Below are 22,601 nucleotides of genomic sequence, written 5' to 3'. Positions count from 1 at the left end.
TGAGCAGAACTACAGCATCAAAATATGCACTGTGAAGCAAAATGTCTCCTTTGTACAGGTACATACCTTGCTGGGAGTGGCACTCTCCGGTAGATCTATCAACAAGGAATGCTCTGACAAAGCTGAGGCATTAAGGTTCCTCTCCTGGGCACTGACCCACTCACTCAGCTCCACACTGAAAAGAATCAGACACCAAAAACTGTCACAACCTCCACCACAGCTCCATGCCACCCTAGGTTCACAATACACCTGCCTGATATTAAACCCTATATGGAAATCCTCATATGTTCCTGAAACAGCCACATCACCAGCTGATACACAGGGAGGCACACACTAGCAATGGGAAGCCATTCAGCTCCACAAGCCTGTTCCACTCTTTAATCTCAGAACTGCAGAGTTATGAGGGCTACCCACTTTCACTTTGTTTTTATTTTGTTTCTCCAATTGGATGGTTGACAGACATGGACAGAAACAGTATAGGAAGGGCTGGAATTCAGGAGGATCTGGCGGAGATGTGCAGTGAAGGGACTTTGGGGAAGGTGGGCAAGAATAGGAGGGTAAAATGAGAGTGTGGGGTTATTGTGGTGATAAGGTGGTAAGGGACAAGAAATACTGGGTAGAAAGGTAGAGGGGGGTAATTGAGTGATTAAGGAGCAAAAGAGGAGATGGGCAAAAGGTGGATCCGGGTGTGTAGGTATGCAAGCAAATGAGCAGGTGGTATGTTGGTACTGGAGTGGAATCAAATCTCTGAAAACAGAATAAATTGCCTCAACTAAACTCCAGTCCCTGCATTTAAAGGTTAGCTCTTTAGAACATCTGCATCATGACTAAGTTCTTCATCTCCAAATAAAAGACACCATTATCCTGCTCACTCTTCAGTTGAATTCTAAAATACTAAATTGGTGAGGGGTAGGAGGATAAGAGAATCACCTTTCCTCCTCTTTGTTAATTATAGTGTTGAAACTCAGTTTTCTTTACCTTTTCAGTTGGTGTTCAGCAGAGAGAAGGGCTTCTTCAGCAGCCAATCGCTTTTCCTGTTCCTCAGCCAGCAAGTTCTCCAAATGGCTCAGTTCTTGCTCAGTTCTCTCCTGGACCTGCTTAGCTTCAACAAGCCTGTGAAATACACACCAAGAGAACAATCCTCATAGCAACATGGAATAAGGAAATACACCATTCATCCCTTAAACCTGTTCTGCCATTCGGTTTGATCATGGTTGATCACATCTTAATCCCACTTACTTTCGATTCTGAATCCATTAATTCCCTTCACGGAATTACATTAAGGACATCATTTAGCTTTCTCAGTCCTTACAGATTCTGTACAACTCCGAGTACCACATTTTTTTCTGAATTATTTTAGTCATTTCATTTTTTTAGAATCTTTTTATTGGTACATAATCTTCTACAGCTATAAAATGATACAAAACTTCAACAAATTAATATACATACAATTAATAAAGCTGAAGAGAAAAAAAGCTGATCGTAATACATGAAAATGGAAAAAAATTATATAAAGAAAAGAAGGAAAAAAAAAAGAGAACCCCAACTAAGAAAAAAAAACACTGACTACGAAAAAAGGGAAAAAAAACCCATTAGGAATCAACCTCCGGAGCAATACGTCTTACCACCATCTATATAAATAAAGAAAAAGAATCATCAACCTCCAATTCACGTTTATACAGAATAAGATTGGAAGGAAACCATATAAAATAATTCAAACTAAATGGTAATATTTGGCAAAAGAGCCCCATCTTTTCTCAAAATCGAATCGGGGATCAAAAGTTCTACTTCTAATTTTTTTCCAAACTGAGACATAACATTACTTGAGAAAACCATTCAATTAATGTAGGGACAGAGGTATCTTTCCATTTTAATAAAATAGCCCTTCGTGCCAATAATGTAACAAATGCAATTACATGTTGATCTGAAGATGAAATACCCTGAATATGATGCGGAACTATTCCAAATAGAACAGTCAATTTATTAGGTTGTAAATTAATTTTCAGAGCTTTAGAAATGGTAGAAAATAAAGATTTCCAGAAAAATTGTAATGAAGAACATGACCAGAACATATGTGACGAAGTAGTCATATACTTCTAAGCTCCCTTTTGTGATCAACTCTGCCTCTACCGTATACCTCTGGCACTGCATTCCAGACCCTAACTACTGAATCTGCAAATAAATATCATTCTCTCATATCACTTTAGCTTCTTTTGCTAATCATCATGTTCCCTAGTTCTTCATCCCTTCAAATAGCAACATTTTCTTGCCATCTTCTATCACTATGCTTCATGATTTAAAGTAGCTCTATCAGGTCACCTCACAATATCTGTTCTTCCAATAAGTTCACATCCAGATTCTCCAATCTATCCATATAACCAAATTCTCTCATCCATGTAATAATTTTCAGAAATTTCTTCTGCACCCATATCTTTCCTAAAGTGTGGCACCAAGAACTGGACACAATATTTCATTTGTGGTCAAACCAGTGTTTTACAGAAGTTCATTCTGACTTCCTTACTCTTCTACTTTATACTTTTTTATAAAGCCCAGGATACTGAACCACTCAGAATTTGTTCTGTCAATTTCAATGAACTACTGTATGTACATATAATTTCTACTTTTGTACTTCTTTTCAAGGTGATCCTCCAGTTTATATGACCTCCTCTTATCTACCAAAAAGCAACACTTTGTGGTATTACATTTCATCTTCCCACACCAGTGGTTTGTCTCTATCCCCTTGAAGTTTTTTTTATTTTTCTCCTCAGTCTTAACATTCAAGCAATGTGTCACTGCAACTTGTGCCTTTTACTTCCAGGTTCAAATTATTAATAAGTAAGTAACAAACTGTCCTGGAACAAAACCCTGGAGAGATTACTCTCTGCTTCTTATTACTTAGCCATATTTTTATATTCACCTTACAAAATGACTTTTGGAAGGCTACAGTATACCTACCTCAATTATATTTCTCTTTTCAACACTCTGTTGGGCAGTATCTTTATAAGATAGGTGACCCCAGCCATTATCAATACTCTCCAGAGATTGTCTGCCTGGCGTTAGTGGTTGCATAACCAGGACTTGTGATCTGCACCAGCTGCTCATATAACCATCCACCACATGGTCCCTTGGCTTCAAGAGGCTAAACAAGTGCAACACTTTGCCCAAGGGTGACCTGCAGGATAGTGGAGGGAAGGAGCGCCTTATACCTTCTTTGATAGACATATCTCCACCCACCACCCTGATCTATACTTACTGCATTTATTCCTAGGAACATATATAAAATGCTGCAGGAACTCAGCAGGTCAAGCAGCATCAATGGAAAGGAATGAAGTGTCAATGTTTTGGGCTGAGACCCTTCATCAGGATTCATTATACATTTATTCCTACCCCCTTTTTTGAATGAGTAAACATTTGCAATTTTCCACTCTTCAGACACAACCTCTAATCCTTGAGATGTGCCTGTGTTGCCATTGAGTGAGGAGATTGATTACTGATCCACACTGACCTAATGCCAAGTTGCAGAAGGAGGTACAAAGGCCCTGTTTTGAAGTTTGGTTATTAGTATGGAATGATTGTGTTGACTACTGAGCTGTAAGCCTGACATGTGCTTTATTGTTGCCTATGTGCTCCAGAGTGAAGAGTCAGTGAAATTACATCTGCTGAAAGCATTAGGCAAATTGCAGCGGGTCAGGTCCTTGCTCAGGTAGGAGTTAATTCTAGCCATAACCAGCCTCTTGAAGCAATTACAACAGCAGCTTGTTCCTTGGTAAGGAGTGATGTAATACTCATTTAGTATACAAGTTCCACCTCACATGTAAATTGCCTTTTTGGTTTCTGGTTTCACTTCATTCCTTAAAACCACTTTCCTATTCAATTCCCTATGATATTTTTGTCCTGTCGAAGGGTCTTGGCCCGAAACATGGACTGTACTTTTTTCCATAGATGCTGCCTGGTCTGCTGAGTTCCTCCAACATTTTGTGTGTGTTGCTGATTTTTTTTACCTTCTATGTTTGCTGTCACTTTCTCTTTTAGTCTCACTTATTTCCCTTTAAGACTTAACTTTTTTCTAAATCAATCTCAGTCATAGTTGTGTTAACTATTTTGCATTTTTCAAATGTTCTTTTGTGCTCTGTCATTTTGGACCAGTTTCAGCAACTTTCTCCTTTAACAATGTATAGAAGCTCTGACTGAAACACTTCCTCATAAGAACCAAGGTTTAATTGTCTGTGAAGCTTTGATCTAATTTATCTGCCACCTCTGCCCATATTTCTTCTCCTACCATCCATCGTTGTTTTGTTCTCTTTATCTTTTTACCCTTTACTATTGCAAGGAATCAGGGAAAGGTGAGAACAGTTCAAGAATTCCACTAGCCTTTGTGTGAAGAAGCACTGGCTGCCATCACCTCAAACAGCTTTTGGTGAAATTTGGGTTTTCTCACTCAGGATTGTCACATTAGAGGAACTAAGTAGCTGGTAAGGAAGGATCAACTCCTTTGAATAGCTTAAACGACAACTAATCTTAATCTGCTATATTCAAGGGAATAAATGCCTAGACAATGTACACTGCTGGAGAAAACATATTTTTTTTCCATCTCAATGCCTTCCCTATCACTATTAATTTATTTCTCTACTCCTCCCATGCTCCACTGGAGGTTATGATTCCTTGGTTATTTTTTTTCCACCCACTACAACTTCATTTCCTTCACCCTGAGCAACAGATTTAAGGTCACTATGCAACTGGCAACCTGCCATCAACTTAATTCAGGGTCTTTCAGTTTTGCAAGTCACTTCAATGTAGAAAAGGTGAAGTAAATGATCTTTAAGTCTATGCTTCCCAAAAGAAGGCAGCCATATCCAGCGGGCAGTGGAATGAGAGGCAGCAGAGTGAAAGGGCTTTGGCTCCACGGGCTTCAGCAGTAACGGGACGAGGCGAGGCAGTTGTTGATTGCAAAAGGAAGTAGTATGTGTTTGAGGCCCATTTTCTGTGGTCGGTGTAAAATGTGGGAGGTCATGGAGTCTCCCGGCGTCCCAGATGGCCACATCTGCACCCGGTGCATTGAGATGCAACACCCAAGGGAGCATGTTATGGAACTGGAGATGCAGCTCGATGACCTTCGTCTGGTCAGGGAGAGTGAGGAGGTGATAGAGAGGAGTTACAGGCAGGTGGTCACTCCGGGGCCATAGGGGACAGAGAAATGGGTCACAGTCAGGAGAGGGAAGGCGAAGAGTCAGGTACTAGAGAGTACCCCTGTGGCAGTACCCCTTGACAATAAGTACTCCTGTTTGAGTACTGTTGGGGGGGGACAGCTTACCTGGGAGAAGCAACAGTGGCTGGCCCTCTGGCTCAGTCTGGCTCTGTGGCTCAGAAGGGTAGGGAAAGGAAGAGGAAGGTAGTAGAGATAGGGGACTCTATAGTCAGGGGTTCAGACAGGTGATTCTGTGGACGCAGAAAAGAAACTCGGATGGTAGTTTGCCTCCCAGGTGCCAGCATTCAAGATATCCTGCGGTGGGAGGGAGAAAAGCCAGAGGTCGTGGTACATATTGGTACCAATGACATAGGTAGAAAAAGGGAAGAGGTCCTGAAAGAAGAAAGTTGAAAAGCAGGACCTCAAAGGTAGTAATCTCGGGATTACCACCTGTGCCACACGGCAGTGAGGATAGGAATAGAATGAGGTGGAGAATAAATGAGTGGCTGAGGGAATGGAGCAGTGGGCAGGGATTCAGATTTCTGGATCATTGGGACTTCTTTTGGGGTGGGTGTGACCTGTACAAAAAGGACGGGTTGCACTTGAATCCCAGGGGGACCGATATCCTGGTGGGCAGGTTTGATAGAGCTGTTGGGGAGGGTTTAAACTAGTTTGGCAGGGGGGTGGGAATCAGAATGTGAGTGCAGGGATTAAAGTAGAAGGACAAGGGCTAAGAGTTCTGAGTTGATGAGGAAGCACAGGCAGGAGACAGTACATGATTGTAGCCAGTTAAAGGGGTTGAAATGTGTCTATTTCAATGCTAGTAGTATTAGGAACAAGAAGCATGAACTTAGAGCATGGATTAGTACGAGGAACTACGATGTTGTGGCCGTTAATGAAACTTGGTTGGTGGAAGGGCAGGACTGGATGATGCAGGTCCCCAGGTTCAGGTGTTTTAATAGGAATAGGATAGGAGGTAGAAAAGGGGGGAGGGGGGGAGTGGCATTGCTGGTCAGGGATAGTATCACGGCTATAGAAAGGGAGGACACTGCAGAGGAAGTGTCCACTGAGTCGGTCTGGGTGGAAGTCAGAAATAGGAACGGATCAGCCACTGTGCTGGGAGTAGTCTATAGGCCCCCAAATAGCCCTCAGGACACCGAGGAACAAATAAGTAGGCAGATTTTAGAATGGTGCACAAAATACAGGGTAGTAGTTATGGGTGATTTCAACTTCCCTCATATTGACTGGCACCTCCTGAGTGCAAGGGGGATAGATGGGGCTGAATTTGTCAGGTGTGTTCAAGAAGGATTCCTGACACAGTATGTGGACCAGCTGACGAGAGAAAAGCCTATACTGGATCTAGTTCTGGGTAATGAACCTGGTCAGGTGACAGACCTCTTGGTGGGGGAGCATTCTGGTGAGAGTGACCACAACTCCCTTAGCTTCAGCATAGCTATGGAAAGGGATAAAATCAGACAAAATGCTAAAGTGCTTAACTGGGGAAGGGTTAAATTTGAAGGGATGAGGCAGGAACTAGCGAGAGTAAATTGGAAACAGATGTTCAAAGGGGAAGGCACAGAAGTAATGTGGGAGAAGTTTAGGGACCACTTGAGCTGGGTTCAGGATAGGTTTGTCCCACTGAGGCAAGGAAAAAATGGTAGGAAAAGGGAACTGTGGCTGACGAAACACGTGAGGCCACTCATCAAGAGGAAAAAGGAAGCATATGTTAGATATAAGAAGCAGGAAGTAGGAGTGGCTCATGAGAAATATAGAGTAGCCAGGAAGGAGCTAAAGAAAGAAATTAGGAGAGCTCGAAGGGGGCATGAGAAGGCCTTGGCATGTCGGATTAAGGAGAACCCCAAGGCGTTCTATGCATACAGAGAACATATAGAACATACAGGGTAAATGGTAGGGCATTGAGGAATGCAGAGGAACAGAGAGATCTAGGAATAACAGTGCATAGTTCCCTGAAGGTGGAGTCTCATGTCGATAGGGTGGTGAAGAAGGCTTTTGGAACGCTGGCCTTTATAAATCAAAGCATTGAGTACAGAAGTTGGAATGTAATGTTAAAATTGTACAAGGCTTTGGTAAGGCCAAATTTAGAATATTGTGTGCAGTTCTGGTCACTGAATTATAGGAAAGATATCAATAAATTAGAGTGCAGAGACGATTTACTAGGATGTTACCTGGGTTTCAGCACTTAAGTTACAGAGAAAGGTTGAACAAGTTAGGTCTCTATTCATTGCAGCGTAGAAGGTTTAGGGGGTATTTGATCGAGGTATTTAAAATTTTGAGAGGGATAGATAGAGTTGACATGAATAGGCTGTTTCCATTGAGAGTAGGGGAGATTCAAACGAGAGGACATGATTTGAGAGTTAGGGGGCAGAAGTTTAAGGGAAACACGAGGGGGTATTTCTTTACTCAGAGAGTGATAGCTGTGTGGAATGAGCTTCCTGTAGAAGTAGTAGAGGCCAGTTCAGTTGTGTCATTTAAGGTAAAATTGGATAGGTATATGGACAGGAAAGGAGTGGAGGGTTATGGGCTGAGTGCAGGTAGGTGGGACTAGGTGAGATGAAGAGTTCGGGACGGACTAGGAGGGCCGAGATGGCCTGTTTCCGTGCTGTGATTGTTATATGGTTATATGTGAAGAACAGAAGGATGACGAGAACGAAGGTGGGACCGCTAAAGGATAAAGAGGGCAACATGTGCCTAGAGGCAGAGGAGGTTGGGGAGGTCCTAAATGAATACTTTGCTTCAGTATTCACAAGTGAAAAGGATCTTGATCAGGGTGAGATTGAAATAGAGCGGGCCTGCGTGCTGGACAGTGTGGAGATTATGGAAGAAGAGCTGGATCTTCTTAAAAACATCAAGATTCATAAATCCCCAGGGCTGGATATGATACACCCCAGGTTGTTGTGGGAATTGAGAGAAGAGATCGCTGGAGCATTAGCTATGATCTTTGAATCCTCTTTGGCTACAGGGTAAGTGCCAGAGGATGGAGAATGGCAAATGTAGTTCCCTTGTTTAAAAAAGGTAATAGGGAGAAACCTGGAAACTATAGACCGGTGAGTCTTACGTTGGTGGTCTGCAAACTACTGGAAAGGATTCTTAAGGATAGGATCTACGAGCATTTGGAGAAGTACAATCTATTCATGGATAGTCAACATGGCTTTGTGAACGGAAGATCGTGCCTCACGAGCCTGATTGAGTTTTTTGAAGAGTTAACAAAAGAAACTGATGGTAGGGCAGTGGATGTCGTCTACATGGACTTAAACAAGGCATTTGACAAGGTCCCTCACGAGAGACTCATCTAGAAAGTCATGAGGCATGGGATAAGTGGAACCTTGGCTGTTTGGATAAAAAATTGGCTTAAAGGAAGAAAGCAGAAGATAGCAGTGGAAGGAAAGTATTCTGCCTGGAGGTCGGTGACTAGTGGAGTGCTGGAGGGATCTGTCCTGGGACCCCTGCTATTTGTGATTTTTATAAATGACCTAGATGTCGAGGCAGAAGGATGGGTGAGTAAGTTTGCAGATGACACAAAGATTGGAGGAGTTGTGGATGGAACTGCAGGTTGTTCAAGGTTACAAGAGGATATAGACAGGCTGCAGAGTTGGGCAGAAAAATGGCAGATGGAGTTCAATCCGGTTAAGTGTGAGGTGATGCATTTTGGAAGGACAAACCAGAGTACAGGATTAATGGTCAGTTACTTAAGAGTGTGGATGAACAAAGGGACCTTGGGAGTTCAAATCCATATATCCCTCAAGGTCGCTGCACAGGTTGATAGGGTAGTTAAGAAGGCCTATGGGATACCAGGCTTAATTAACAGGGGGATTGAGTTCAAGAGTAGAGAGGTTATGTTGCAACTCTACAAATTTCTGGTGAGACCGCACTTAAAGAGTATTGTGTTCAGTTCTGGTCACCTCATTATAGGAAGGATGTGGAAGCTATGAGAGAGTGCAGAGGAGATTTACCAGGATGTTGCCCGGTTTGGAGAACAAGTCATATGAAGCAAGGTTAGCAGAGCTGGGATTTTTCTCTTTGGAGTGTAGAAGAATGAGAGGGAACTTGATAGAGGTCTACAAGATTATGAGAGGCATAGATAGGGTGGATAGTCAGTATCTGTTACCCAGGGCACCAACAGCAAACACCAGAGGGCATATGTACAAAACTAAGGGGGGGAAGTTTAGGGGAGACATCAGGGGTAAGTTCTTTTACACAGAGAGTTGTGAGTGCCTGGAATGACTTGCCAGGTATGGTGGTGGAGGCTAAAACATTAGGAGTATTTAAGAGCCTCTTGGACAGGCATATGGATGAAAGAAAAATAGAGGGTTACGGGGGTAGTGTTTTTTTTAAAAAAGGTTTATATGGGTCGGCACAACATGGAGGGCTGAAGGGCCTGTACTGTTCTGTAATGTTCTATGGTTCTAACACTTAGATATCAAAGTTACCCAACAAAGAGCCATAAAACACAATTCTGAATAGGCCATAAATTAACTGTTTTTATGAAATATTACTAAAATATATAATTTAAAAAGTGAATATATGTAATTTAATTGGAATCCTGAATGAAATGAATGGGAAAATACGCTAGGTGATGCAAATGAGGCAACAGAACTGCTTAGTGTGTGCATGTGCATGCACAGCATATCAATTGTTATCTCTGCTCCTGCTTAACCATGCGTAAAGCACCACTTACACCCTGTAGGACAGCCCACTGAGCCCCCTCCACATCTTCCCCTAAATCACAAACTGCAATTGGGTGAGGCTGTCTGCAGCAAGGCAAATCAGCAAGTATGCAGCAGGAGACTGGTTCTGTTTGTCACTGCCCTGACCCATGCATTTTAGAATATGACATTAAGACTGCAGTTATTGCAGTGTGGTCATCTGCCAGAAACGACTAAATTGCAGAGAGGCAAGAACATGAAGTCCACCACTGCATCACTATCTACCACTACAACTTCCATTGTCTTGTGTAGGTGGATCCTGGACTTCCTATTAGATCGCTGGCAGGTAGCTAAGAATGTGCTCCCTCACCTCTGCCCCTCAGGACTGTGTCCTAAGCCCCCTCCTTTACTCTCTATATGCCCATCAGTGTCGCCACCCACAGCTCCAATCTGCTAATTAAATTTGCTGATTGCACCCTACACTGATTGGCCTAATCTCAAATAATAATGAGGCAGTCTACAGAGAAGTCATCAACCTGACACAGTGGTGTCAAGAAAATAACCTCTCCCTCAATGTCGCAAAAACAAAGCAGCTGGTTGTGGACTACAGGAGGAATGTTGACAGGCTAACCCTTATTAACATCAATGGATCTGGGGTTGAGAGGCTGAACAGCTTCAACTTCCTCGGCATCCACATCAACGAGGATCTCACGTGGTGTGTACATAACAGCTGTGTGGTGAAAAAGGCACAACAGTGCCTCTTTCACCTCAGACGGTTGAAGAAGTTTGATATGGGCCCCCAAATCCTAAGAACTTTCTACGGGGCACAACTGAGAGCAACCTGACTGGCTGTATCACTGCCTGGTATAGGTACTGTACTTTCCTCAATCGCAGGACTCTGCAGAGAGTGGTCCGGACAGCCCAGCACATCTGTAAATGTGAACTTCCCACTATTCAGAGCATTTACAAAGACAGGTGCATAAAAAAGGCTCGAAGGATCATTGGGGATCCGAATCACCCCAACCACAAACTGTTCCAGCTGCTACCATCTAGGAAACTGTACCCCAGCATAAAAGCCAGGACCAACAGGCTCTGGAACAGCTTCTTCCACCAGGCCATCAGACTGATAAATTCATGCTGATACAATTGTATTTTTATGTTATATTGTCCGTCCTGTTGTCATATTATTTATTATAAATTACTGTAAATTGCACGCTGCACATTTATCAGAGACATAAAGATTTTTACTCTCACTTATATGAAGGATGTAAGAATTAAAGTCAATTCACTTCAATTTCAAATCATATTTTGAAAGGAAATTCAATTGGCTTTTCTTGGTGAATACACACTCTTTATTGCCACACAGAATTAGCATATACAGTCCAAAGATTTTTACACTACTGTAGTAATTTTATGTATTGCACTGCGCTGCTGCTACAAAAAAAAACAAACTTCATGACATATATGACTGGTGATAAATCTGTTTCTGATATGGCTCTGTTGTGGACTGAGAGTGGGAAGGAGGCAGGGAGAGGGGAATCATGGTTGGGAAAAGGGGAAGGGAGAGAGAAGAGAGCAGGAAGCACCAGAGACATTCCGCAATGATCAATAAACCAATTGTTTGGAATCAGATGATCTTGCCTTGTGCTTCAGGGCTGGGTGTGTCTGCAACAGTACTGATCCCCACCCCCGGCATTCCTTCTCTGTCATCTGCCCCACACTCCTCCCACGGAGCTTCACCCTCACCAATCTCTGAATCCTTTGCTCCTGCCTGATTTATAAATTTGCCCTCCACTCCATATTGACAATTGCAGTACTGTACAAAAGTCTTGGGCACCCTAGCTATGTACATATTCTCAAATCTTTTCCATTGTGTTGTATAATAGCATGTTTGTTTATATTAGCAAAAAATCTGGGAAGACATTTGCACCCTTGCTACTGTAATAATGGTTGTGAACTTCATGAAATCAATTCCACTTCAAGATAGTCCTTTTCAACAACTCTGAGGAAAATGAAGAAGTCTTTGAATGGTTACTAATGCAAAGAGGTCAGATAGTTATCAGAAGTTAATTGTCTTTGTCACTTTGTTGTACTTTGGGATAGTATTGTAGCATTTCTTAGTGATAAGCAGCTTGGAAAACAAACTGTCGCTGCTACATTTTACCTGTCAAATATTATTGAAAAACTGAATTTATTAAACAAACACAAACATGAGAAAATCTGCAGATGCTGGATATCCAAGCAACACACACAAAATGCTGGAGGAACTCTGCAGGCCAGGCAGCATCTATGGAAAAGAGTAAACCGTCAATGATTCAGGCCTGGAAAAAAAGATGAGGTCAGAGTAAGAATGTGGGAAGAGGGGAGGAAGAAATACAAGGTGGTAGGTGAAAGGTGAAACAGAGTGGGGGAGGGGTTGCAGTAAAGAGCTGGGAAGTTGATTGGTGAAAGAGATAAAGGGCTGGAGAAGGGGAAATCTGATGGGGAAGGGTAGAAAACAATGGAAGAAAGAGAAAGGGGAGGAGCATCAGAGGGAGGTGATGGGCAGATAGGGAAATAGGAATGGGGAATGGTGAAGGGGGCAGAGCCAATTACTGGAAGTTCAAGAAATCAATGTTCAGAGGAAGCCATGGACTGACACGTTGGAATGTGAATGGAAGTAGAACGGACATGGGTGCAGTCTCTGTGAAAAGCAGAAAGTGGGGAGGGGGAGGGGTCAGGGAAAGATGTGTTTGGTGGTGGGATCCCATTGGAGATGGGAAAGTTGTGGTGAATGATGTGCAGGATGCAGAGACTAGTGGGGTGGTAGAAGAGGACAAGAGGAACCCTATCCCTGGTGGGGTGGCGGGAGGATGGTGTGAGAGCAGACATATACAAAATGGAAGTGGTGCGGGTGAGATCAGTGTTGATGGTGGAGGAAGGAAAGCCTCTAGAATCACATTGATTCTAAAATGAAAAGCCTCACCCAGAGAGCATATGCAGCGGAACAGAGGAACCGAGAGAAAAGGATGGCATTTTTGCAAGTGACAGAGTGGAAACAGGTATAGTCCAGGTAGTTGTGACAATCAGTGGTTTGATTAAACAAACAGTTAAAATGGGGGGAAAAAATTGCAATCTCCCATCATGCAAAGAGGTTATTACCACTGTCCTTGGAGAACTCATTTTCAGCAGTAATACTGGACGTCACGAGTTTAAGCAATTTCCTTCAAGACCACTCTTAAAAGTAGAATTGGAAGATGATAATCTGATTATATACCTAACCATTTGAAACAACTGCCCACTGATACAGAATTTCAGTTTGAGAACTGCACATTCTTAATTGGGTGGTTCAATTTGAGGTGAATGTGGATGATGTTGACACAACATTGCAATAAAGATCTGGAAAGGATGTTTCCCATATATCCATATAACAATCACAGCACGGAAACAGGCCATCTTGGCCCTCCTAGTCCGTGCCGAACCCTTAATCTCACCTAGTCCCACCTACCCGCACTCAGCCCATAACCCTCCACTCCTTTCCTGTCCATATACCTATCCAATTTTACCGTAAATGACACAACTGAACTGGCCTCTACTACTTCTCCATGGTGGGAGAGTCTAGGACAAGAGGGCACAGCTTCAGGATACAGTGGTGCCCTTTCAAAGCAGAGATGTGAAGAAATTTCTTGAGCTGAATTTTTGGAATTTGTTGCCACATGCAGCTGTGGAAGCCAGGTTATTGGGTGTACTTAAGGCAGAGATGGCAAGGTTCTTGATTAGACATGGCATCAAAAGTTACGGGGAGAAAGCCAGGAATTGGGGTTGAGGGAGAGATTAAAAAAGGATCAGCCATGATTGAACGGCGGAGCAGACTCGATGGGTCAGATGGCCTAATTCTACAACTATGTCTTATGGTCTGTCTTAGAGAGCTGCACTGATTTAACAGCACAAGCAAAATTCAAACACAGAAAGCAAAATTTCTGGATAACTAATTATATTCAAAATAAGTTTCCACAACTCTAAGAGAAAGTCAAGTTTTCAAATTGGATTTCCCACCTCTTATCTTGTTGAATAATTTTAGTCGCTTTTATCAAGTGTACTGATGTTGTGAAAAGAACTGCTCTTCAATTATCTTTAACCAGTTACAACCAGATATTCAGAAAGATGTTAGTTTGCATCAGTCACCAAGATCTCACTAAATACTCAGAGTAACAATATGAAGCACTTTTTCAATGCTGGTTGGAGGAATACTATTATACATTTTATTAATAAAGTGTCCTATTCAGAGCTCGAAATAGTTCTATTTTTCACATACAGCTATAACATTATATTTAGCATATATTACCTATAACCTGTTAAAACATAAATATTGACAGTATTTAAGAATAATTTGTAGTTGACCAAAAAAAACTTTAGCAACTAACAGAGACTATGGAGGGTGGGGACCACAGAGCCAAGTGAAAATCACAAGTGGGCCACAAGCAGACAAAGGTTGAAAACTACTGTATTGAGGAATCATTTCTCTAATACTGGTGATAACATCAGTCAGATGTAAGATGAATTGCAGAAAGGTGCCATACAGCTTTTTCCAGAACAGTCTATTTATTTTGTTCAATCTCCCTCAATTCTTCCTCTTCCATTATTTCTGCCAGCATAATCCTGAATGCTAACGTCAGCTTCCCATAAAAGAAACAATTACAAACATTTCAGTGCAAAACAAATGTATGCATTTATAAGACCATAAGATACAGGTGCAGAATTAGGCCTTTCAGCCATCAAGTCTGCTCTGCCATTCCATCATGGCTGATCCTGGATCCCACTCAACCCAATACACCTGCATTCTCGCCATCCTTTGATGCCCTGATGGATCTGGAAATGATCAACTTCTGCCTTAAATACACGGACAGACCTGGCCTCCACCAAAGTCTGTGGCAGAGCATTCCACAGATTTACTATTCTGGTTAAAAAAATTCTTCGTTACCTCTGTTCTAAAGGGTTGCCCCTCAATTTTGAGGCTGTGCTCTCTAGTTCTGGATACCTCCACTATAGGAAACATCCTCTCCACATCCACCCTATCTAGCCATTTCGACATTCAGTAAGTTTCAATCATATCCCCTGCATTCTTCTAAATTCCAGTGAGTACAGGCCCAAACCTGCCAAACGTTCCTCATATGTATTCTCAGAATGGTCCTCTTGAACCTCCCCTCAACTCTCTCCAACAACAGCACACATTTTCTGCGATATGGGGCCAAAACTGTTGACAGTACTCCAAGTGCAGCCTGACTAGTGTCTTATAAAGGGTCAGCATTATCTTCTTGATTTTATATTCTATTTTCCTTTAAATAAATGCCAATAAATGCTATGAATATAAATGTCATTTATATTCATACTGGTTTCATTTCTTGTAGATCCAAATGCTCTCTACTGGATTAGAAACATAGAAAACCTACAGCACCATACAGGCCCTTCGGCCCACAAAGATGCGCCGAACATATACTTACCTTAGAAATTACCTAGGGTTACCAACAGCCCTCATTTTTATAAACTCCATGGACCCATCTAAAAGTCTCTTAAAAGACCCTATCATATCTGCCTCCACCACTGTTGGGGGCAGCCCATTCCACATACTCACCACATAAAAATCTTAAGCCTGACATATCCTCTGTACCTACTCCCAAGCACCTTAAAACTGCGCCCTCTTGTGCCAGCCATCTCAGCCCTGAGAAAAAGCCTCTGACTATCCACACTAACAATTCCTCTCATGATCTTGTACACCTCTATCAGGTCACCAATCATCCTCCGTCGCTCCGAGGAGAAAAGGCCAAGTTAACTCAACCTATTCTCATAAGGCAGGCTCCTCAATCCAGGCAACATCTTTGTAAATCTCTTCTGCACCCCTTCTATGATTTCCACATCCTTCCTATAGTGAGGCGACCAGAACTGAGCACAGTTCTCCGAGTGGGGTCTCACCAGGGTCCTACACAGCTGTAAAATTCCCTCATGACTCTTAAACTCAATCCCATGATTGATGAAGCCAATGCACCGTATGCCTTCTTAACCATAGAGTCAACCTGTGCAGCAGCTTTGAGTGTCTTATGGACTCGGATCCCAAGATCCACCTGATCCTCCACATTGCCAAAAGTCTTACCGTTAATAGTATATTCTGCCATCACATTTGACTGACCAAATTGAACCACCTCACGCTTATCTGGGTTGAACTTCATCTGCCACTTCTCATACCAGTTTTGCATCCTATCAATATCCCACTCTAACATCTGACATCCCTCCACACTATCCAAAACACCTCCAACTCTTGTGTCATCAGCAAATTTACTAACCCATCCCTCTACTTCTTCATCCAGGTCAGTTATAAAAATCACCAAGAGCAGGAGTCCCAGAACAGATCCACTGGGAACCGACCTCCATGAAGAATATGACCCGTCGACAACCACTCTTTGCCTTCTGTGGACAAGCCAGTTATGGATCCACAAAGCAATCTCCCCTTGGATCCCATGCCTCCTTAGTTCATCAATAAGCCTTGCAGGGGGTATCTTATCAAATGCCCTGCTGTAATCCATACACACTACATCTAAAGAGCAAACACGAGGAAATCTGCAGATGCTGGAAATTCAAACAACACACACAAAATGCTGGTGGAACACAGCAGGCCAGGGAGCATCTATAATGAGAAGCACTGCCGACGTTTCGGGCCAAGACCCTTCATCAGGACTAATTGAAAGGAGAGATACTAAGAGATTTGAAAGTAGTGGGGTGGAGGGGGAAATGTGAAATGATAGAAGACCAGAGGGGGTGGGATGAAGATAAGAGCTGGAAAGGTGATTGGCAAAAGTGGTACATAGCTGGAGAAGGGAAAGGAAGGGTGTAGCCATGGGCACCTGTATGGGTCCCAGTTATGCCTGCCTTTTTGTTGGCTTTGTGGAACAGTCCATGTTCCAAGTCTATACAGGTATCCACCCCCCTCTTTTCCTTCACTACATCAACAACTGCATTGGCGCTGCCTCCTGCACACATGCTGAGCTCGTTGACTTCATTGACTTTGCCTCCAACTTTCACCCTGCCCTCAAATTTACCTGGTCCATTTCTGACACCTCCCTCCCCTTTCTTGATCTTTCTGTCTCCATCTCTGGAGACGGCTTATCTACTGATATCTACTGTAAGCCTACAGATTCTCACAGCTACCTGGACTATTCCTCTTCCCACCCTGTCTTTTGCAAAAATGCTATCCCCTTCTCACAATTCCTCTGTCTTCTCTGCACTGCTCTCAGGATAGGCTTTTCATTCCAGGACGAAGGAGATGTCTTCTTTTTTTTAAATAAAGGGGCTTCCCTTCTTCCACCATCAAACACATCTCTCAAACGCATCTCTCCCATTTCCCACACATCTGCCCTCACCCCATCCGCCCGCCACCCCACCAGCCTCTAGGTCCAACGTATAATTCTCCATAACTTCCGGCACCTCCAACGGGATCCCACTACCAGGCACATCTTTCCCTCCCCCCCCTTTCTGCTTTCCGCAAGGATCGCTCCCTATGCGACTCCCTTGTCCACTCGACCTCCCCCATCCCTTCCCACCGATCTCCCTCCTGGCACTTATACTTGTAAACGGAACAAGTGCTACACCTGCCCTTACACTTCCTCCCTCACCATCATTCAGGGCCCCAGACAGTCCTTCCAGGAGAGGCGACACTTCACCTGTGAGTCGGCTGGTGTGGTATACTGCGTCCGGTGCTTCCAGTGTGGCCTTCTATACATTGGTGAGACCCAACGCAGACTGGAAGACCATTTCGCTGAACAACTACGCTCAGTCCGCCAGAGAAAGCAGGATCTCCCAGTGGCCACACATATTAATTCCACGTCCCATTCCCATTCTGATATGTCTATCCATGGCCTCCTCTACTGTCAAAATGAATCCAAACTCTGGTTGGAGGAACAACACCTTGTATACCGGCTGGGTAGCCTCCAACTTGATGGCATGACCATTGACTTCTCTAATTTCCGTTAATGCCCCACCTCCCCTTCTTACCCCATCCCTGACATATTTAGTTGTTTGCTTTTTTTCTCTCTCTCTGCCCATCACTCTGCCTGTTCCCCATCTCCCTCTGGTGCTCCCCCACCCCCTTCTTTCTCCTAAGGCCTTCTGTCCCATGATCCTTTCCCTTCTCCAGCTCTGTATCACTTTCGTCAATCATCTTTCCAGCTCTTAGCTTCATCCCACCCCCTCTGGTCTTCTCCTATCATTTCACATTTCCCCCTCCCCCCACTACTTTCAAATCTCTTAGTACCTCTCCTTTCAGTTAGTCCTGACGAAGGGTCTCGGCCCGAAATGTCGGCAGTGCTTCTCCTTATAGATGCTGCTTGGCCTGCTGTGTTCCACCAGCATTTTGTGTGTGTTGTTTACACTACATCTACTGCTCTTCCTTCAATAATGTGTTTAGTCACAACCTCAAAAAATTCAATCAGGCTCATAAGGCACAATCTGCCTTTGACAAAGCCATGCTGACAAAGCCTAATCATATTATGCCTCTCCAAATGTTTATAAATCCTGCCTCTCAGGATCTTCTTCATCAACTTACCAACCATTGAAGTAAGACTCACTGATCTATAATTTCCTGTGCTGTCTCTACTCCCTTTCTTGAATAAGGGAACAATATCTGCAACCCTCCAATCCTTCAGAACCTCTCCCATCCCCATTGATGATGCAAAGTTCATCGCCAGAGTCTCAGCAATCTCCTCCCTTGCCTTCCACAGAAGCTTGGGGTACATCTCATCCAGTCCCAGTGACTTATCCAACTTTGTATGCTTTCCAAAAACTCTAGTACATCCTATTTCTTAACATATACATGTTCAAGTTTTACAGTCCACTGTAAGTCATCCTTATAATCGCCAAGATCCTTTTCCGTAGTGTATACTGAAGCAAAGTATTCATTAAGTACCTCTGCTATCTCCTCCAGTTCCATACACACTTTTCCACTGTCACACTCGATTGGTCCTACTCTCTCATATCTTATCCTCTTGCTCTTCACATACTTGTAGAATGCCTCAGAGTTTTCCTTAATCCTGTCCGCAAAGGCCTTCTCAGGGCCCCTTCTGGCTCTCCTAATTTCATTCTTAAGCTTCTTCCTGCTAGCCTTATAATCTTCTTGATCTCTATTATTACCTAGTTTTTTGAACCTTTTGTAAACTCTTCCTTTCTTCTTGACTAGATTTACAACAGCCTTTGTATACCACGGTTCCTGTACCTTACCATCCTTTCCCTGTCTCATTGGAATGTACCTATGCAGAACTCCACACAAATATCCCCTGAACATTTGCCACATTTCTTCCATACGTTTCTCTGAGAACATGTGTTTCTAATTTATGCTCCCAAGTTCCAGCCTGATAGCTTCATATTTCCCCTTACTCCAAATAAATGCTTTCCTAACTTGTCTATTCCTATCTCTCTCCAAAGCTATGTGAATTGTGATCACTACCTCCAAAATGCTCTCCCACTGAGAGATCTGACACCTGACCAGGTTCATTTCTCATCTCTAAAGTCACTTCCATCTCTATTTTCCAAAAGGGCACCAGACCTATTCCAGTTCAGGTGCAGCCTCACATATTAGCACAGCTCCTTTTTGTCTCAGCTGCCAACATCCAGTAGAAGGGAATCACCTTGATCCACCCCCTACCATGATCAGCTCTTTTAGCCATGTTTTAATTTTAATCTTCCTAATATGTCATCCTTAAGATAATTTTACATAGGTCAGGAAATAACTCACCTATGATTCTTTAAGAATTACTCTTAAATTTACATCCAATACCTTTGTGCACCCCTACCCCAGAGGACTTAGTTTCTTTCTGTTGCTATGGTTATTTACTGCCAATTGCACATTTCTTTCCAAATTCTCCAACCACCTCATGATATTCCCCTTCCTAGCACGTTGGAAGGAACATATTCATCGTGACTCTTACTTGGCTGCAAAAAAGGCACTCAAAGCACTAAATTACCTGCCCATGCCATTTTTCTATTCTTGTCATGTCTCTTCCTTCTTCCCCTTGAAATTGATGACCATTCATTAGAATTGGACTACACCTATTTTACAGACAACAATAACAAATAAATGAGAGTATTTTTCCCAGATTTTACCTTTGCTTTAGGTGTTTCAGATCTGTTTCTTTAACCTGCAACTCAATTCTGTCCTTCTCCTGAGGGGCACCAGGTGCAGTGTCAACCATGGGCTCTGTCTGAGTGCCAAAGAAAAGCAAAACCATAAGGAGGGATTAACAAGGACAATAAAGCAACCTAAATGTCACTGCACAACAGCAAGGTAACGTACATCACACCAGTGCACAGTGAATATAAGACATCTTGTAGTCTTATATAGGATAATAGATACACAAAAATTAGTTTCAGGGCTGAACCTAAACTAAAAATTAAAGAGACTTAATATGACAGATACCTTGGTCTGAATTACAGATAACAGTTAAAGGTATTTGAATGGCTTGGATACAAAGTAAAAGATTAACAAGCCAGAAGCTAACAGGTTTGGGAAAGGGTATGGATCAAATTTGCAACATATCCTGAAGAAAATTACACACTGGAGCCCTCCCCAGGATTCATTTATCAAACAATAACCATCATAATGCATCCTCCCTTCACCCACCTTCTCCTCGTCCAGCAGCTGGTGTTCAAGGGTTGCATGATGCAACTGTAACTCACTCAGTCGCTGCTGCGTATCACGCAGGTTCTGTGTTGTGGCCCGCACCTGTGCGGAGAGAGCAATCTTCTCTTCAAACACCATGGACAGCTGCAGATTACAAGGGATAAGACGGGAGAGAAAGAGAAAGTGCACATATCAGTCCACACATAATTATATTATATTGATTACATTCAAAGTGAGAACACTTTGCTATGATCAACAATGAAGCATTCCAAATGCTGCAAATCTGGAAGACAACTATTTTTTTTATAGTTCATTTTCAGGATGTGAACACAACTCTTCAGACTGGTACTTAGTACTCATCAAAGCCGAGAGATCTAGTAGCTTTAGAGGAAGCATGGTGAGCCAGTGCCTTCGGCGTGAGGGGCTTTAGAGAGAGCTGGTACCTTTGGCAGGAGGGGCGAGGAGAGTAAACATCACAGTAGAGTAGTGAAAAGGAGCCACTTCCAATACAGAGGGTCTACAAAGAGATACAGATGGGCTAAATGACTGTGCATTGGTCTGGCAGATATTATACAACATTGGCAAATGCAAGGTCATTCACTTTGGAGCAAAAAATGAAAAAGCAGATTATCTAAATGGTATAAAATTGCAGCATGCAGCTGTGCAAAGGGACTTGGGTGTGCTTGTGCATGAATCACAAGCGGTTGGTTTGCAGGTACAGCAGGCTATCAAGAAGGCAAATGGAATGTTGGCCTTCATTGCTCTTGGAATTGAATTTAAGAGCAGGGAGGTTATGCTGCAACTGTATATGGTACTGGTGAGGCCACACCTGAAGTACTGCGTGCAGTTTTGGTCTCCTTACTTGAAGAAGGATATACTGGCTTTTGAAATATAACATAGCAAAGATGAGTGGGGAAACCGGAGGACTGGGAAGCTTTTAAAGAGCAACAGAAGATAACAAAAAAGGCAATACGCCAAGAAAAAATGAGGTACGAAGGTAAACTAGCCAAGACTACAAAGGAGGATAGTAAAAGCTTCTTTAGGTATGTGAATAGCAAAAAAATAGTTAAGACCAAAATTGAGGCCATTGAAGACAGAAATGGGTGAATTTATTATGGGGTACAAGGAAATGGCAGACGAGTTGAATAAGTACTTTGGATCTGTCTTCACTAGAGAAGACACAAACAATCTCCCAGATGTCATAGTGGCCAAAGGAACTAGGGTAAAGGATGAACTGAAGGAAATTTATATTAGGCAAGAAACGGTGTTGGATAGACTGTTGAGTCTGAAGGCTGCTAAGTCCCTGGGACCTGATGGTCCGCATCCCAGGGTACTTAAAGAGGTGGCTCTAGAAATCATGGACGCATTGGTAGTCATTTTCCAATGTTCTATAGATTCAGGAACAGTTCCTGCTGATTGGAGGGTGGCTAATGTTGTCCCACTTTTCAAGAAAGGAGGGAGAGAGAAAACAGGGAATTATAGACCGGTTAACCTGACGTCAGTGGTGGGAAAGATGCTGGAGTCAATTATATAAGAGGAAATTACGACACATCTGGATAGCAGTAGAAGGATCAGTCCGAGTCAGCATGGATTTATGAAGGGAAAATCATGCTTGACTAATCTTCTGGAGTTTTTTGATGATGTAACTATGAAAATGGACAAGAGAGAGCCAGTGGATGTAGTGTACCTGGACTTCCAGAAAGCTTTTGATAAAGTCCCACATAGGAGATTAGTGGGCAAAATTAGGGCACATGGTATTGGAGGCAGAGTACTGACATGGATTGAAAATTAGCTGGCTGACAGAAAACAAAGAGTAGTGATTAATGGGTCCCTTTCGGAATGGCAGGCTGTGACCAGTGGGGTACCGCAAGGTTCGGTGCTGGGACCGCAGCTGTTTACAATAAAAAATTAATGATTTAGATAAAGGGATTAAAAGTAACATTAGCAAATTTGCTGATGACACAAAGCTGGGTGGCAGTGTGAAATGTCAGGAGGATGTTATGAGAATGCAGGGTGACTTGGACAGGTTGGGTGAGTGGGCAAATGTATGGCAGATGCAGTTTAATGTGGATAAATGTGAGGTTATCCACTTTGGTGGTAAGAACAGGAA

The 22,601-nt window shown here is 42.9% G+C and overlaps 1 protein-coding gene across 2 annotated transcripts in view; it reads right to left on the bottom strand.

The window, feature by feature from the left end:
• The window catches only part of LOC132403566 (golgin subfamily B member 1-like), a 206,314-nt gene that overhangs the window by 4,003 nt on the left and 179,710 nt on the right, over positions 1–22,601 (bottom strand). For both annotated transcript variants that reach the window (XM_059986960.1, XM_059986961.1), the window contains exons 19-22: positions 20,492–20,635; positions 19,975–20,072; positions 979–1,113; positions 67–175 (exon numbers count right to left, since the gene is read on the bottom strand). In XM_059986960.1, coding sequence (XP_059842943.1) covers positions 67–175; positions 979–1,113; positions 19,975–20,072; positions 20,492–20,635 — 486 coding nt within the window. The remainder of the gene's footprint in view (positions 1–66; positions 176–978; positions 1,114–19,974; positions 20,073–20,491; positions 20,636–22,601) is intronic.

Source organism: Hypanus sabinus, chromosome 13, assembly GCF_030144855.1.
Source record: "Hypanus sabinus isolate sHypSab1 chromosome 13, sHypSab1.hap1, whole genome shotgun sequence".
NCBI classification, from domain to species: Eukaryota; Metazoa; Chordata; class Chondrichthyes; order Myliobatiformes; family Dasyatidae; genus Hypanus; species Hypanus sabinus.
This window is presented reverse-complemented; position numbering and strand designations above follow the sequence as displayed.